This window comes from Triticum dicoccoides, chromosome 4A (genome assembly GCF_002162155.2).
Source record: "Triticum dicoccoides isolate Atlit2015 ecotype Zavitan chromosome 4A, WEW_v2.0, whole genome shotgun sequence".
Lineage (NCBI taxonomy): Eukaryota > Viridiplantae > Streptophyta > Magnoliopsida > Poales > Poaceae > Triticum > Triticum dicoccoides.
This window is the reverse complement of record NC_041386.1, coordinates 637,552,487-637,570,946: the sequence shown is the minus strand read 5'-3', so window position 1 is coordinate 637,570,946 and position 18,460 is coordinate 637,552,487. Positions and strand designations below refer to the sequence as shown.

Genomic DNA, 18,460 nt, shown 5'->3' with positions numbered 1-18,460 from the left:
TTAGTGGGCCTTAGTGGAAGAGAGGAGAGGTGGCCAGAGATGGGTCACGCGCCCCTCCCCCCTTTGGTCCGAATAGGACAAGGAGAGGGGGCCGGCCCCCCTTCCTCCTCTCTCTCCTCTTTCCCCCCTCCGCGAATCCTATTCCAATTAGGAAAGGGGGGGAGTCCTACTCCCGGAGGGAGTAGGACTCCTCCTGGCGCGCCTCCTCTTGGCCGGCCGCCCCCCTCTTTGAGCCTTTATATACAGAGGCAGGGAGCACCCCTAGAGACACAAGTTGATCCACGTGATCATATTCTTAGCCGTGTGCGGTGCCCCCTTCCACCATAGTCCTCGATAATATTGTAGCGGTGCTTAGGCGAAGCCCTGCGACGGTAGTACATCAAGATCGTCACCACGCCGTCGTGCTGACGGAACTCTTCCCCGACACTTTGCTGGATCGGAGTCCGGGGATCATCATCAAGCTGAATGTGTGCTAGAACTAGGAGGTGCCGTAGTTTCAGTGCTTGATCGGTCGGGCCGTGAAGACATACGACTACATCAACGAAGTTAACGCTTTCGTTGTCGATCTACAAGGGTACGTAGATCATACTCTCCCCTCTCGTTGCTATGCATCACCATGATCTTGCGTGTGCGTAGGAATTTTTTTGAAATTACTACGTTCCCAAACAGTGGCATCCGAGCCTAGGTTTTATATGTTGATGTTATATGCACGAGTAGAACACAAGTGAGTTGTGGGCGATATAAGTCATACTGCTTACCAACATGTCATACTTTGGTTCGGCGGTATTGCTGGACGAAGCGGCCCAGACCGACATTACGCGTACGCTTACGCGAGACCGGTTCTCCCGACGTGCTTTGCACATAGGTGGCTTGCGGGTGACAGTTTCTCCAACTTTAGTTGAACCGAGTGTGGCTACGCCCGGTCCTTGCGAAGGTTAAAACAGCACCAACTTGACAAACTATCATTGTGGTTTTGATGCGTAGGTAAGATTGGTTCTTGCTTAAGCCCGTAGCAGCCACGTAAAACTTGCAACAACAAAGTAGAGGACGTCTAACTTGTTTTTGCAGGGCATGTTGTGATGTGATATGGTCAAGACATGATGCTAAATTTTATTGTATGAGATGATCATGTTTTGTAACCGAGTTATCGGCAACTGGCAGGAGCCATATGGTTGTCGCTTTATTGTATGCAACGCAATCGCCCTGTAATGCTTTACTTTATCACTAAGCGGTAGCGATAGTCGTAGAAGCATAAGATTGGCAAGATGACAATGATGCTACGATGGAGATCAAGGTGTCGCGCTGGTGACAATGGTGTTCACGATGGTGCTTCGAGGATGGAGATCACAAGCACAAGATGATGATGGCCATATCATATCACTTATATTGATTGCATGTGATGTTTATCTTTTATGCATCTTATCTTGCTTTGATTGACGGTAGCATTATAAGATGATCTCTCACTAAATTTCAAGATAAAAGTGTTCTCCCCGAGTATGCACCGTTGCCAAAGTTCGTTGTGCCCAGACACCACGTGATGATCGGGTGTGATAAGCTCTACGTCCATCTACAACGGGTGCAAGCCAGTTTTGCACACGCGGAATACTCAGGTTAAACTTGACGAGCCTAGCATATGCAGATATGGCCTCGGAACACTGAGATCGAAAGATCGTGCGTGAATCATATAGTAGATATGATCAACATAGCGATGTTCACCACTGAAAACTACTCCATTTCACGTGATGATCGGTTATGGTTTAGATGATTAGAGGGATGTCTATCTAAGTGGGAGTTCTTGAGTAATATGATTAATTGAACTTAAATTTAGCATGAACTTAGTCCCTGATAGTATCTTGCTTGTTTATGTTAATTGTAGATAAATGGCCCGTGCTGTTGTTCCGTTAAATTTTAATGCGTTCCTTGAGAAAGCAAAGTTGAAAGACGATGGTAGCAATTACACGGACTGGGTCCGTAACTTGAGGATTATCCTCATTGCTGCATAGAAGAATTACGTCCTGGAAGCACCGCTGGGTGCCAGGCCTGCTGCTGGAGCAACACCAGATGTTATGAACGTCTGGCAGAGCAAAGCTGATGACTACTCGATAGTTCAGTGTGCCATGCTTTACGGCTTAGAGACTTCAACGACGCTTTGAACGTCATGGAGCATATGAGATGTTCCAGGAGTTGAAGTTAATATTTCAAGCAAATGCCTGGATTGAGAGATATGAAGTCTCCAATAAGTTCTATAGCTGCAAGATGGAGGAGAACAGTTCTGTCAGTCAGCATATACTCAAAATGTCTGGGTATAATAATCACTTGATTCAGATGGGAGTTAATCTTCCAGATGATTGCGTCATTGACAGAATTCTCTAATCACTGCCACCAAGCTACAAGAGCTTTGTGATGAACTATAATATGCAAGGGATGAATAAGACTATTCCCGAGCTCTTCGCAATGCTAAAAGCTGCGGAGGTAGAAATCAAGAAGGAGCATCAAGTGTTGATGGTCAACAAGACCACTAGTTTCAAGAAAAAGGGCAAAGGGAAGAAGAAGGGGAACTTCAAGAAGAAAAGCAAGCAAGTTGCTGATCAGGAGAAGAAACCCAAGTCTGGACCTAAGCCTGAAATTGAGTGCTTCTAATGCAAGCAGACTGGTCACTGGAAGCGGAACTGCCCCAAGTATTTGGCGGATAAGAAGGATGGCAAGGTGAACAAAGGTATATGTGATATACATGTTATTGATGTGTACCTTACTAGAGCTCGCAGTAGCACCTGGGTATTTGATACTGGTTCTGTTGCTAATATTTGCAACTTGAAACAGGGACTATGGATTAAGCGAACACTGGCAAAGGACAAGGTGACGATGCGCGTGGGAAATGGTTCTAAAGTCAATGTGATCGCGGTCGGCACGCTACCTCTACATCTACCTTCGGGATTAGTATTAGACCTAAATAATTGTTATTTGGTGCCAGCATTGAGCATGAACATTATATCTGGATCTTGTTTAATACGAGACGGTTATTCATTTAAATTAGAGAATAATGGTTGTTCTATTTATATGAGTGATATCTTTTATGGTCATGCACCTTTGAAGAGTGGTCTATTTTTGATGAATCTCGATAGTAGTAACACACATATTCATAATGTTGAAGCCAAAAGATGCAGAGTTGATAATGATAGGGCAACTTATTTGTGGCACTGCCGTTTAGGTCATATCGGTGTAAAGCGCATGAAGAAACTCCATAGCGATGGACTTTTGGAACCTCTTGATTATGAATCACTTGGTACCTGCGAACCGTGCCTCATGGGCAAGATGACTAAAACACCGTTCTCCGGTACAATGGAGAGAGCAACAGATTTGTTGGAAATCATACATACAGATGTATGTGGTCCGATGAATGTTGAGGCTCATGGCGGATATCGTTATTTTCTCACCTTCACAGATGATTTAAGCAGATATGGGTATATCTACTTAATGAAGCATAAGTCTGAAACATTTGAAAAGTTCAAAGAATTTCAGAGTGAAGTTGAAAATCATCGTAACAAGAAAATAAAGTTTCTGCGATCTGATCGTGGAGGAGAATATTTGAGTTACGAGTTTGGTCTACATCTGAAACAATGCGGAATAGTTTTGCAACTCACGCCACCCGGAACACCTCAGCGTAATGGTGTGTCCGAATGTCGTAATCGTACTTTACTTGATATGGTGCGATCTATGATGTCTCTTACAAATTTACCGCTATCATTTTGGGGTTATGCTTTAGAGACAGCCGCATTCACGTTAAACAGGGCGCCATCAAAATCCGTTGAGATGACACCTTATGAACTATGGTTTGGCAAGAAACCAAAGTTGTCGTTTCTTAAAGTTTGGGGCTGCGATGCTTATGTGAAAAAGCTTCAGCCTGATAAGCTCGAACCGAAATTGGAGAAATGTGTATTCATAGGATACCCAAAGGAGACTGTTGGGTACACCTTCTATCACAGATCCGAAGGCAAGCCATTCGTTGCTAAGAATGGATCCTTTCTAGAGAAGGAGTTTCTCTCGAAAGAAGTGAGTGGGAGGAAAGTAGAACTTGACGAGGTAACTGTACCTGCTCCCTTATTGGAAAGTAGTACATAACAGAAACCTGTTTTTGCGACACCTACACCAATTAGTGAGGAAGCTAATGATAATGATCATGAAACTTCAGAACAAGATACTACTGAACCTCGTAGATCAACCAGAGTAAGATCCGCGCCAGAGTGGTACGGTAATCCTGTTCTGGAAGTCATGCTACTAGATCATGATGAACCTACGAACTATGAAGAAGCGATGGTGAGCCCAGATTCCAAAAAATGGCTTGAAGCCATGAAATCTGAGATGGGATCCATGTATGAGAACAAAGTATGGACTTTGGTTGACTTGCCCGATGATCGGCAAGCAATTGAGAATAAATGGATCTTCAAGAAGAAGACTGACGCTGACGGTAATATTACTGTCTACAAAGCTTGACTTGTCGCAAAAGGTTTTCGACAAGTTCAAGGGGTTGACTACGATGAGACCTTCTCACCCGTAGCGATGCTTAAGTCTGTCCGAATCATGTTAGCAATTGCCGCATTTTATGATTATGAAATTTGGCAGATGGATGTCAAAACTGCATTCCTGAATGGATTTCTAGAAGAAGAGTTTTATATGATGCAACCGGAAGGTTTTGTCGATCCAAAGGGAGCTAACAAACTGTGCAAGCTCCAGTGATCCATTTATGGACTGGTGCAAGCCTCTCGGAGTTGGAATAAACGCTTTGATAGTGTGATCAAAGCATTTGGTTTTATACAGACCTTTGGAGAAGCCTGTATTTACAAGAAAGTTAGTGGGAGCTCTGTAGCATTTATGATATTATATGTGGATGACATATTACTGATTGGAAATGATATAGAATTTCTGGATAGCATAAAGGGATACTCGAATAAGAGTTTTTCAATGAAAGACCTTGGTGAAGCTGCTTACATATTAGGCATAAAGATCTATAGAGATAGATCAAGACGCTTAATTGGACTTTCACAAAGCACATACCTTGACAAAATTTTGAAGAAGTTCAAAATGGATCAAGCAAAGAAAGGGTTCTTGCCTGTGTTACAAGGTGTGAAGTTGAGTCAGACTCAATGGCCGACCACTGCAGAAGATAGAGAGAAAATGAAAGATGTTCCCTATGCTTCAGCCATAGGCTCTATCATGTATGCAATGTTGTGTACCAGACCTGATGTGTGCATTGCTATAAGTCTAGCAGGGAGGTACCAAAGTAATCTAGGAGTGGATCACTGGACAGCGGTCAAGAACATCCTGAAGTACCTGAAAAGGACTAAGGATATGTTTCTCGTATATGGAGGTGACAAAGAGCTCATCGTAAACGGTTACGTTGATGCAAGCTTTGACACTAATCCGGATGATTCTAAATCGCAAACCGGATACGTGTTTACATTAAATGGTGGAGCTGTCAGTTGGTGCAGTTCTAAACAGAGCGTCGTGGCGGGATCTACATGTGAAGCGGAATACATAGCTGCTTCGGAAGCAGCGAATGAAGGAGTCTGGATGAAGGAGTTCATATCCGATCTAGGTGTCATACCTAGTGCATCGGGTCCAATGAAAATCTTTTGTGACAATACTGGTGCAATTGCCTTGGCAAAGGAATCCAGATTTCACAAGAGAACCAAGCACATCAAGAGACGCTTCAATTCCATCCGGGATCTAGTCCAGGTGGGAGACATAGAGATTTGCAAGATACATACGGATCTGAATGTAGAAGACCCGTTGACTAAGCCTCTTCCACGAGCAAAACATGATCAGCACCAAGGCTCCATGGGTGTTAGAATCATTACTGTGTAATCTAGATTATTGACTCTAGTGCAAGTGGGAGACTGAAGGAAATATGCCCTAGAGGCAATAATAAAGTTATTATTTATTTCCTTATATATCATGATAAAAGTTTATTATTCATGCTAGAATTGTATTAACCGGAAACATAATACATGCGTGAATACATAGACAAACAGAGTGTCACTAGTATGCCTCTACTAGACTAGCTTGTTAATCAAAGATGGTTATGTTTCCTAAACACGGACAAAGAGTTGTCATTTGATTAACAGGATCACATCATTAGATGAATGATCTGATTGACATGACCCATTCCTTTAGCTTAGCACCCGATCGTTTAGTATGTTGCTATTGCTTTCTTCATGACTTATACATGTTCCTATGACTATGAGATTATGCAACTCCCGTTTGCCGGAGGAACACTTTTTGTGCTACCAAACGTCACAACGTAACTGGGTGATTATAAAGGAGCTCTACAGGTGTCTCCAAAGGTACATGTTGGGTTGGCGTATTTCGAGATTAGGATTTGTCACTCCGATTGTCGGAGAGGTATCTCTGGGTCCTCTCGGTAATGCACATCACATAAGCCTTACAAGCATTGCGACTAATGAGTTAGTTGCGGGATGATGGATTACGGAACGAGTAAAGAGACTTGCCGGTAACGAGATTGAACTAGGTATTGGATACCGATGATCGAATCTCGGGCAAGTAACATACCGATGACAAAGGGAACAACGTATGTTGTTATGCGGTCTGACCGATAAAAGATCTTCGTAGAATATGTAGGATCCAATATGAGCATCCAGGTGCTGCTATTGGTTATTGACCGGAGACGTGTCTCGGTCATGTCTACATTGTTCTCGAACCCGTAGGGTCGGCACGCTTAAGGTTTCGATGACAGTTATATTATGAGTTTATGCATTTTGATGTACCGAAGTTTGTTCGGAGTCCCGGATGTGATCACGGACATGAAGAGGAGTCTCGAAATGGTCGAGACATAAAGATTGATATGTTGGAAGCCTATATTTGGATATCGGAAGTGTTCCGGGTGAAATCGGGATTTTACCGGATTACCGAGAGGTTACCGGAACCCCCCGGGAGGTATATGGGCCTTAGTGGGCCTTAGTGGAAGAGAGGAGAGGTGGCCAGATATGGGCCGCGCGCCCCTCCCCCCTTTGGTCCGAATAGGACAAGGAGAGGGGGTCGCCCCCCCCCCCTTCCTCCTCTCTCTCCTCTTTCCCCCCTCCGCGAATCCTATTCCAATTAGGAAAGGGGGGGAGTCCTACTCCTGGAGGGAGTAGGACTCCTCCTGGCGCGCCTCCTCTTGGCCGGCCACCCCCCCCTTTGAGCCTTTATATACGGAGGCAGGGAGCACCCCTAGAGACACAAGTTGATCCATGTGATCATATTCTTAGCCGTGTGCGGTGCCCCCTTCCACCATAGTCCTCGATAATATTGTAGCGGTGCTTAGGCGAAGCCCTGCGACGGTAGTACATCAATATCGTCACCACGCCGTCGTGCTGACGGAACTCTTCCCCGACACTTTGCTGGATCGGAGTTCGGGGATCGTCATCGAGCTGAATGTGTGCTAGAACTCGGAGGTGCCGTAGTTTCGGTGCTTGATCGGCCGGGCCGTGAAGACGTACAACTACATCAACCAAGTTAACGCTTCCGTTGTCGATCTACAAGGGTACGTATATCATACTCTCCCCTCTCGTTGCTATGCATCACCATGATCTTGCGTGTGCGTAGGAATTTTTTTGAAATTACTACGTTCCCCAACAGGAACTTCATGTGCCCATGCTTCGGTCCATGGTATCTTTCAGGTTCTCTCGTAACCATCCACAAAAAATCATGGTTGCATATGTAGCGGTACGCCATGTATTCCTCGGCCTCTACAAGGAAATAATATATCCCCTTCACATTTAAGTTGAGAGATATTACCTGCCTACACCATTTTGATAAAATGCTTCAAGGAAATAACCTACATACGCCTATGAAAAAGGTTTGATCTCTATTATTCCTAACGCTACCAACCCACCGATCTAAACTTTGCACCCTAGGCCTTCTCCCATTTCCCGTGATTGACCAAATCAAATCAGGTTGTGTATCCCCTACTGCCGCTTGCGTTGCGCCCCTAACCCTCTATCCATAGACGCCACATCTGCGTACTCACATACAAGCAGTAATAAGCCATGTGTACTGCCTTTGAGAAGCCCTCCTTGCCGCCTCAAAGGTGCATCCCTACCGATGATCACCTTGCTGCGTTATTTGATTAAACTCCAAACTCCCAACCTGATATTCATGTTTCATGTCGAAAGTATCACACCCACATTTGGACATAGGTAGTATGCTCGTGTGGTGAATTTTGTGGATATAGTTAGTATACTCATGTGGTGAGTTTTGTGGAATATCTAATCTATACTCTGCATCTACCAAAAGGATCGCTCCCCTCACATGCAAATATAATTGAGGCCAATGGCTTTCTTCTCCCCTCAGATCACAAGACAAGAGCAGACCATCTAAACAGGCGGATCGGACCTTCACCTTGGTAGGGAGGTGAGTGCTCCTGTTGTCGTGTCGTCCTCGAGCTCAGGGTGGCCATCCTCCTTCTCCTCGAGCAGGACAAGGTTGTTCGTCCCCTACAGTCCAATGGTCATCTTCTCCAAGGACATATACAAGGGCAGAGCACAACATTGATGCAAGTGCCACCAAGATAGTTTCAGTCAAAGTTAAAGCAATGGTACACATGCAAACTGAACCAAACCGAGGTGCATATTCATATATGTGTGTGTATGTAGAGATGCCAGTGCCATCTGAATTTTGGGGAACCAAAGCATGGCTGTTGTTGTTGCTACTTTAGCAGCAACAGCATACTCAAAGTGAAACGAGCAACAAGTTGTTTTATAAGCAGTGCATACTAGTAATTAGCTAGGACCATTATTATTGCACAACCATTCGAGGACGGTTGCAGACACATCTATCTCAAGGCTCTACTTGAGAAACAAAAGCATAAGATATGTGATGCTATCAACCTTAGCACAAGAAGAAAAAAAACGCAGCCTCTCCGATAGAATGGATGGATGCATCATGCGCAATCATCGATTATAAATGGACTAGTATTTCTTTGCTATTTGAGTTAATGGTGTATATCTACTGATTAAACAAGGGATTGTCTATTTGTCATTCAACTGAAATCAGTTGGACATTATTCAAATTTCTTGACCAATAACAAAATGATACTTCTATGTCCTTTTTCCTTCTTTCCTGCATGTCAATGACCCAAGACATGCTACAGGCCTGACCTGCAATAATGAGTTTTGCACTGTACATGAACTGCATAGAACCCGGTTTCGTAAGGCTGCACTGGACCACATAACAATTCGACAAAAGGCCTAAAGAGAGACACTGAAATATTCTTTCTATTCCACAGTACAAACATGTCACTTTGTTTATAAGGACCAGAGAAGTATCATAAACCACATGATCTAGCATGTACACTGACAAAAAATAGCAATTCTGAAGCACAAGGGCCTAGGGTCAAAGGAAACTGAAAATTACGGTTACCAAGCTGCTCAAATTACATAGTAGAAAATTATGTGCTCATCAAAGTTTCTTTCGCAAGGGTAGAATCAATCAACAGTATAGCAGTAACTTGTAGAGAAAAAAGACAAACCCGAAAGGTATGGAGTGATACTTTAAATTCACTAAATATATAGTATGATTGCTCTAAAGTGCACACTGTAATTACACTTAAATTATTCTACTGTAAACCCGTTGAAATTACAGTGTAAATTACACTAAAAGTTGCACACGAATTACAGTGTAATTTCCGTAAATTTACATAGTAAATTACACTGAATTTACACTATAATTTCCATTGCACTTAAATTACACAGTAAAATGCACGGGAATTCACATAAACTAACATTGCAATTCTCTGAACTTACAATGCAAGAACCTTGAAATTACACTGTAATAACCATGAAATTGCACTGTTAAATGTCCCCCGAAATATAGTGGAACTGACACTGAAATGCCCTAAATTAACATCACTGAGTGCTGCAACACAATACTTCAATCCTAAATGTGCAGAGCATGTTATACCCATGTATGCACTCCTAAAGTCTAGCAGCCAACTGAGCTAACTAATCTAATCAACCCGAAACAACAGCCAATCAAGGGATTAACCTCAAACTGCAGCAACCCCTAACTTCCCATGTATCACCCATGGGTGGATGAATCTGAAACAAAGCATGGTGCAACTCAAAGTAGAGGAGGGGGGAGGGCAGAGGTAGTGGTGGGGCCTGAGAAGAAGTCTCCGAAGAAGGAGGGAGGCTCCATGGGGCCTCTGCGTGGTGTGAAGAAGGATCTCCATCTCCATGGTGGCATCCCATTCCACGGATGTGTGTGCCCCTCCTGCCGTCATCGCCGTCCGCGCCATGGCGACCTGCAAAAAAGGGAAGACAAGTGGCGTGAGGTAAGGAGGAGAGGGTGGGCGAAGAAGGAGGGGAGAGACCAACCTGTGCCGGATCCGGCCACCTCTGGCCTCGCCGTTGCCGGTTGTGGCGGATCCCGACGAAGTTTTGGGGAGGCGCTCGAACCCAAGTCGTGGGGGAGGGTGGAGCCTTTGAGCGTCAGATCTAGATGATTAGAGCATCTACAGTCGGGCACCTCAAGCCTGGCTCATACACCCGGGTGGGCCACCCGGTCACGATTTTTCGATCCAGACGGGCTCCTTAAACGGGCCTCGAACGCCTGGGCTGACCGGCACCCCTCATATCTAGCCCAAATATGGGGCGCCCGGGCGCGCCCGCCACGTCGGACCCGTCAGCCCGACCCCATTGAAAATTGTGCCAAATGCACCAAACCCTTTCTCCTCCTCCCGCCGCCCTCCAACTTTTCCCGCGCCCGAACCCTCGCCGTCCTCCACCCTTGCTCCCAATCCTCACCACCGGTCCCGATCCACCACCGCGACAAAGACGCCGTCCGCCTTGTCCGTCGGCGTCCCTTCGTCGGCTCTGACTTGCAAGGCGGAGGACGCCGCCCAGAAGTTGCGGCAACGCCTGCAGCGAGAGAGGGAGGCGGCGGCGGCGCAAGGAGGTTCGGACATGGTGGACCACCAAGGGGTGGCGATCAAATGGGAACTCGAGAAGGCCAAGACATTTGGCGACATAGAGCTTGAGAAGGAGAGGTTGCAAATCTCACAGGACGTGGTGGATGCGATGATCATGTTGGCAGCCGAAACCCTCTTGGATGAGCATGTGAAGAAGTGGCTTGCGGATAAGAAAAAGAAGATTAACTACCTGATATAAACATGACCCGTACGGATATAACCACAATTATTGCGCGTAAAGATAATTATCAGGTGAATTCTAATAGAAATTATATGAATTATTATTTTGTTATCCGAAACAAAAATACAACACAATATTTTATATGCAGGATTAAAGAAGAGATGCACAAACCTCGGGTGAAGATGCGAAGTTTAATACAGAAGATTTACACTTGAGCATTATCGAATCAACATGCATTTGTTCGCTCGATCGCTAATCGCTCAACTGCTCGCTCGGCCGCTGCTGCTGGCTCGCTCGATCGCTGCTCGCTCGATTCCTAATCGCTCGACTGCTCGCTCGACCGCTGCTGCTGGCTCAATCGGTCGCTGCTCGCTCCTTTGCTAGCCTTTTTTCTCTTGCAAGCACTTGTCGAAAAAACCATTGCTATTTAAAAAAACTAAAAAGGGAAAATTTGCAAAATTTAAAAAATATCAAAAAATTCATGAATTCATAATAGTACATGAATTTTCAAAAAAGTTGGCAAATTTGAAAACAAACATCGAGTTTGAAAAAAGGTTCATCAAATTTGAAAAAAGTTCATCCAATTTGTAAAAAGTTCATCGAATTTGAAAATAAGTTCATTGAATTTTGAAAAAAAATATCGAATTTTAAAAAAGTTCACGAAATTGAAACGAAAAATGTTGTATTATTGAAAAAAATTAAGATGGAAAATAATAAAAACTAACAAAACCGTTCGAACAAAAAAACAAAAAAGAAGGTACAAAGAAGAAAAGAAGGAAAAGCTATAACTAACCACGTCAACAGCAGGTAGCCTATTGGTTAGGTGGTGTGTGTTGAACCAGTCGATTGCCGGTTTGAATCATGGTGCTTACATTCAGTTTTTTCGGCGTCTTTAATATAGAAAAAAAGGAATGTGGGCCGGCCCATCGTGACAAGGGGTGTACTGATACACCAGAAGTGCGTCCTTCCCAGTCCTCTCGTACTAGGGAAAGGTCCTCTCAATGCTCTAATGCCCACACCAGATATGGACCGAACTGTCTCACGACGTTCTGTGCCCTGTACCGTTAACATGGTATCGGACGCTGAGGGCGTCGTATAGGTTTTGCGCCCATGCATGGCCTTGTGTGTTGCGCATCTGGGCCTATAGTACCGATGAGGCAGTTTGCCACCAGATTGATATGAGAAGTTTATTTTCAAATCAGATCGCGTGTGGGTCCGGCCAATTAGCAGGCCCGTCTTGACTTCCAAGAAAATAGACGAAGCATTCTCCACGCCGGCCTTTAATAAATAGTCATCATATTCTAGGGTTTACGCGGGTTTTATTGTATTGTTTAGCCATGCTACAGTTTCGCATCTATGAGACGTGTAGGACTACTGCCTTGTCAGATCCAAAGTGGAACTCCAACTTTTGATCTAGTTCATGTGCTTAATTTTTCATTCGCAATTTCAGATCGCAATTCACATTTGTTCTTGCCGGTTCTTTAGTTACTTGCAGGAACTCAAACCTCGTCGTTCAGGTTGACTGTGCCTACGGCAAGGTCAATAACCATCGGAGATTGGTTTAGCGATTGTCGAGGCATATCGTCGGGTATTGTATAGCCGGAGCGTCAAGATCAGAATCCACCAAATTGATAGTTATCCTCACTCTCATCGAAACATCGGGCCGCCGTCACATAAGTGGTATCAGTTTTCACTTTCATCGGTGAGAGATTTACAGTTTTGTTAGATTAGTTTATTTTTCATGTCCTATAACCCAAAAAAAGCCAAAAAAGAAAGAAAGATTAGTTCATCCTTTGCACCTATCTTTTTAGCCTTTAGCAATTTTTGCATCTAGTACTTGCGTAGTTGAATTTTTGGTTGCATCATCCTACAAATAGTGCTGGTTTAGATTTGTATGAGAAATTTTTGTCTACTAGATCGAACTTTTTTTTCTCCACCATGGTTTCCGCCGCAAGCTCGTCCATAATCTGAAAAAAAACTATCAAAATTGCATTGGATTCCTTTGTTTTGCGTGCAATCCGACATCCCATCTGTTACACGTCGTTGCTGTCCGCCCTGACGCGTACAGCAACGCCGTGTTGCATCAGACATCAGTTCCACTCGTGTCTGTCCTCAAGCGCCAGTTTCTTATTCGCCATGGTGCTCCACTTTATAGCCACATAGATTTGCTTTGTATAGGCAGCATCATCATAACTAGATCGCGCGAGAGTGCTGATCCCAACCGATAATAAAAAGTGAAGAAGAAACATTCAATTACCCCATGCATCCCATTGGTCCAGCACCGAAAGTCTAAAATTATGCTTAATCACTCAATATATCATCACATATATCCATTGTTGTAAGCCATGTATTTTTATACGTTTTAGCTCAAAACCAAACCAAACTGGTGAACAGGATAATATGATATTTCATCACAAAGCATAAAGACCCGATTCATACCATACGATCCGGTCATAATGATCGCCCATGACAATAAGTTCATTACAAAGGATAGAGTCTAATATACCAAAAGACCAGATTGATAGAGCAGTACACGAAACATATATGGTTCGGCTATGGCATAACATCAGACTACCTATATATATGGAAAGAGAGTTTGGTCTGACTGCCTTGTCGCCCGGCTCCTCCCTGCGTTGTAAACACATGTTGATCGACATTATGTGTTACACAAAGAATCCATAGTGTGCCATACGAAAATCAACACAGCAAGAATACAGTTCTTTTTCTAACCCTTATGCCATATGAATAGTGTTAGTTATCTGGCAAATAAATAGCTCCTATTATTACTACTCCCTCCGTCCGGAAATACTTGTCACCGAAATGAATAAAAGGGGATGTATTTAGATGTATATTAGTTCTAGATACATTCCTTTTTATCTATTTTGATGACAAGTATTTTCAGACGGAGGGAGTACTCGCATAGTGAACATACTAAATAATCGTGTTAACAAATGACAATAGTTAAAAGTTGATAATGCAAAAGGAATGTGTTAACAAATGACAAAAGTTAAAAGTTGATAATGCAAAAGAAAACATGATTATAACACCTCTAGAATTAGTTTGGTAATGTTCACTGCAGCAAGACACAAAATTCATGTAGTTCTTGGTAGGCATAAGTTACCAGAGTCCGCAAACATGAGTAATCCAGTAAGCTAGCAATCAGCCAAATGTAGGGGCTGCCAACCAAATTTCTAACATAATCGTTTTACTAACAGGGAAGCGACAATATACTTTGCTGTATATCCAAATATGCTTTAGGAGTCATCAGAAAAATTCTTGTATAATATTTGTATCCCTCTTAACAACAAGGAACAATCTTGGTACACGACATCTATCTGTTTATTATTCCAAGATACCAAGATACGGGAAGCATACTAAAAAGCAACATCCTTGCACCAAAACAGCAGAAATAGTTTCTTGTAACAATTCATAATATGCTTTGCAATTTCCCCTGCACAAACAAAAGAACTATCTGAGCTTGTGGGTAGCAGGAGAACTCCGAAACAAAATCAGACCTACAATTTAAGTGCAGGGTCCCAATATAGTAGCTATTGATCACCCCATCAACAAGGCGCCATGATGTTCATGAGTTTTCTTTAGCATGCATTCAGAAATCACTGTTAGATACAAGATCATCACCTAACATCATCAATTAGCATGAGCTTTTGACCAATATGCAGCAGACTTAAACAAACAGATTATATAAAAGCAAAATTGACAGTCTGCTGAAGGTTTATACATCCAAGCAACAAATACAAGTAATAACACTCCAAAAGCTCTAGGCTATTATTTGATATAAGACCATTTTTTCGCAGCAAATACATAACATGAACCGATAAAAGAGGTAAATGTTTTAACATTATCACAGCACTGGGGCTATATTATTCCTTATTATGGAGTCGGAATCACTTGCCCATAAAAAGCCGTAAAGATTGATGTAATATTTTTCATCTAACATAAAAACCACCAATCCATCTTAGCAAGTACTCCAATAACGGGAAGTCAACTCTTGTGAGAAAGTAACTACTCAGTCACTCTATTTAGACTACATTAGCAGTCACTTCCAAAATTTCAGGAAAAATGTCACAGTCCAGAAAGTGCATCGAGTTTAACATGCCATTAAAGTGAACCGAGGTAACAAGTTCAGTTCCCAACCGTTTTAGGCATCTCGGATTTACACACAATCTACACATTTGCTCATCACACAAATTAGGAGGCAACAATAATGATATACCCATCAAGTTCACTGCAATCTTTTTATCCTACCTGAGATGTAGCCTGCAGGTGGACGTTGGATTCAAGGTTGCCTGGCCCCAGAACTGAAACAGTAGCAGGCAATTATGAGAGTTATTAACAAGAAAATAAATATGCATTGGTGGTTAAAGAAAATGTCGCAACAGATGGCCAGAGATAACAGTTACTACTATTGTTGAAATAACTTACAGTGGGACAATGCACAAGCTTGACTGTACACAAGAAATAAATAATATCTTGTTCTTCTTCCTCTGCACCGAACTCTCCCACGAGATTATTCCTCCCTTCATTCCTCAGATATGCCCCAATTGTATTTAGAAAATGCACGAGGACATCCTCAATTTCCCAAAGGATGTCGCCTACTGAGCAGTACATGTAGACAATTATGTCCAAGCCTATCAGGCTATAAACTATTATGCTCAACTGAAAAAGCAAATATTGAAATAATAGTTATTTCAAATTTCTTTTATGTGCCCTGCACAAGGTTTTATAAGTCTGTATAATTAATCCATATACAAATAAACATATATTTAGTATTTCTATATGGTTGAGATCTAGGACATTGTTTACCAAAACTTCGTTACTATGATATGTTCTTCAAATGTGCCAAACATATAAGTTTTTTCCCACTCCCTACGGTTGTAAGGTCATGTGTTAACTAAAGATCGACAGTCAACACCAAATCTTTATGTCCATAAAATGCGAAAGGGACAACCTTTTTACTGATTAGTTTCAAAGTCAACTAACATGTATTGATGGTTTGTATGGAATATATATTTTAATTAAATTGTCTAGATAGATGTACACACCTCAAGAAAAATAGCAAGGAGAGCCTATAATCATCTGGTCTGAGCATCAGTATAGGTGTTGGCTAAGACGTGTTACCATAAAACCTATATTCTGTAAGAACATCATCATAAAGAGAGGTGATATCGCGCCATCCATACTTGATATATTAATCATAGAATAGGCTTTCTTCAAAACACAAACGCGAGTATCTTGAGATAGTTTCTCAAGATATGAAGAATGAGAATGGATCACAGTACATATATGCACACAGTAATAGCATTAAGTGTCAATAGCCACAGAGAAAAGAAAGAAGGGAATTGTCCATCATGTGGGTGATCATAGTGACGGAGATGTCGACAATGTGGGTGAGTGCCCTGCCCTATAACCTCAGCCTTGCTGATGAGTATATCTAGGTGCATCCAAAATATACATGATTATTTTTGTTCTATGCTACATGGAAAGTGCATAGAGCTCATTTGCTTTGCCTCGTATGATTTAAAATTCTACATAATACTTCAATAGATGATAAACCTAAAGAATATGTTTTTGGTTATGTTAGTTGGAGGCTTTACTTAGAACGCATTTGTCAAAACATGTTGTGTTTCAGCTTTAATAATAACTAAATCATTGCTTCATGAATTCAGCTAACTCTACCGCAAATACCAGTTAAATTTCTCTTGATACGGGGTAACTAATTGAGCCATAGAAAAACAAAACTTGGAATGTCAAAAGGACGTAGACAGAGTCTATATAGATATCACGACACAACAAGATATAAAATAGGATGTAATAGTGACTATGCTTTATTTCTAGTAAAACTATCACAGAGAAAGAAAATTGTTGGACAAACAATCATCTCTTTTTCATATGTGATTGGACAAACAACCATATGTTTTCATGTGTAACAAAAACACTAATTACAACTCAAACGTTAAAAATTCTAATCAAGGCCCCCTTCCATACACAAAGGAACAAAACCACCAACATTTCCATGCACAAAGGAACAATAATGTTAGGCCCTACCTGAATCCAGACAAGGAACAAAAAAGCATATATTTACACCCCATCAAAAAACTAGCATGGAAACAAAGGAACTACAAAAATATAAAGCATAGAGAATTGTACATTTGGCCTTTACCAGAAAAGGAAAGCCTCTTTGGCCAACCAGGGCAAGCAGAACATGGTGAGCCCCTAAACACAAATTGCCATGCAACCATACACCTAGCTCTGGAAAAGAAGATGCGTGGATAGGAGGAGAAGAGGGGTTGACCTGCAGATCCGTGAATGGAGACACGGGAGGGTGCTGATAGACGGTGTGCAGGCCCAACCCCGGCTTGCCGCTCAGCCAGCGGAGACGACATTGAGCCCTCAATGCATCGACGGCTTTGTGTTTGCTGTATGGAGCCGCAGAAAAAAGGAGATCAGAACTATGTATATATGGACATCTATGAGAGAGTGAACACTGGATGCAGAGGAGAAAATGGAACCAAATGGTGATCATTACTATTCAACTTGAAAGGAAGCACAGTTTATATCCATGATTTCCCTCTTGTGAAGCAAGCATCAAACATCACAGAAGCAATGAAATTGCACATTCAAATAGAACAATACATGACATGCTCTTGTGTCGAGAACAATTGCAAGTATTTTGTGCACATCACATCAGATTTGCAGGGGTAGCTCGAGAGCGGATGGGGCTCACCACGTGTGGGGGTAGCAGGAGGAATAGGCAGAGCAGCCTTGAGGGCCCGTCCACCTGCAGAAGCAGCTTGTCCTCAACGGAGCAACCTTCACATAAAACAAATGCAGGAATCAGAATAAGAGGAGATGAAGAAACAAAGAAGAGATTCATGCCCACCCAGAATAGTCAGAGATCCACCCAGAACAAAGACCATAATAAACTAAGAGCCTAATCAGGTTGTCATGGTTAAGAACATATATAGCAGAACAATTAATGATTGATGCTGCTAAATCAACAACCCAAAGCTGAAGCTTTTTTTGATACATGGCTGCTGGAAACATGCAAATACAATGAATTAGAGCATCTCCAACCGTTGGAGCCCCCAGGACAATCGTCGGGCCAAATATAGCACGTCCTGGGGGGCAAAACACCTTCACCGAATGAAACACGAGGACGGTTTCCCAGCCGTTGGTGCCCCCAGGACAGTCGCCAGGCAAAAAGTGAATGAGTGGACCAGAAAAAATGATACATGGAGGAATATGATTGGCTGTTGCTTCCGCTGGCGCCCCCAACAGCCCCCCAGCGCGTT

At 42.7% G+C, this 18,460-nt stretch overlaps 1 protein-coding gene across 3 annotated transcripts; it reads right to left on the bottom strand.

Annotated features, from left to right (window-relative positions):
- Positions 1–13,598: 13,598 nt before the first annotated feature.
- On the bottom strand, positions 13,599–18,224 carry LOC119289496. Of its 3 annotated transcripts, none has more exons than XM_037568803.1 (6): positions 17,893–18,224; positions 17,461–17,584; positions 15,591–15,763; positions 15,414–15,466; positions 14,667–14,741; positions 13,599–14,598 (listed from the first exon to the last, which is right to left on the bottom strand). In XM_037568803.1, exons 1-5 carry the CDS (start codon positions 18,040–18,042, stop codon positions 14,711–14,713), a joined length of 531 nt encoding a protein of 176 aa, XP_037424700.1. In that variant the 5' UTR covers positions 18,043–18,224; the 3' UTR covers positions 13,599–14,598; positions 14,667–14,710. The 3 variants fall into 3 exon arrangements, with proteins under 3 accessions (XP_037424700.1, XP_037424699.1, XP_037424698.1); XM_037568802.1 differs by lacking the exon at positions 14,667–14,741 and having other exon boundaries at positions 17,893–17,978; positions 18,049–18,224; XM_037568801.1 differs by lacking the exon at positions 14,667–14,741.
- Positions 18,225–18,460: the final 236 nt, after the last annotated feature.

Excerpts from the sequence above, each read along its gene's own strand:
- LOC119289496 (XM_037568801.1), bottom strand. The coding sequence starts at position 18,042 with ATGAATCTCTTCTTTGTTTCTTCATCTCCTCTTATTCTGATTCCTGCA. Across the intron at positions 15,467-15,590 it reads AGCTTGTGCATTGTCCCACT|TTCTGGGGCCAGGCAACCTT; the intron begins GTAAGTTATTTC and ends CTACTGTTTCAG. Across the intron at positions 14,599-15,413 it reads ACCTGCAGGCTACATCTCAG|GGGAAATTGCAAAGCATATT; the intron begins GTAGGATAAAAA and ends TTGTTTGTGCAG.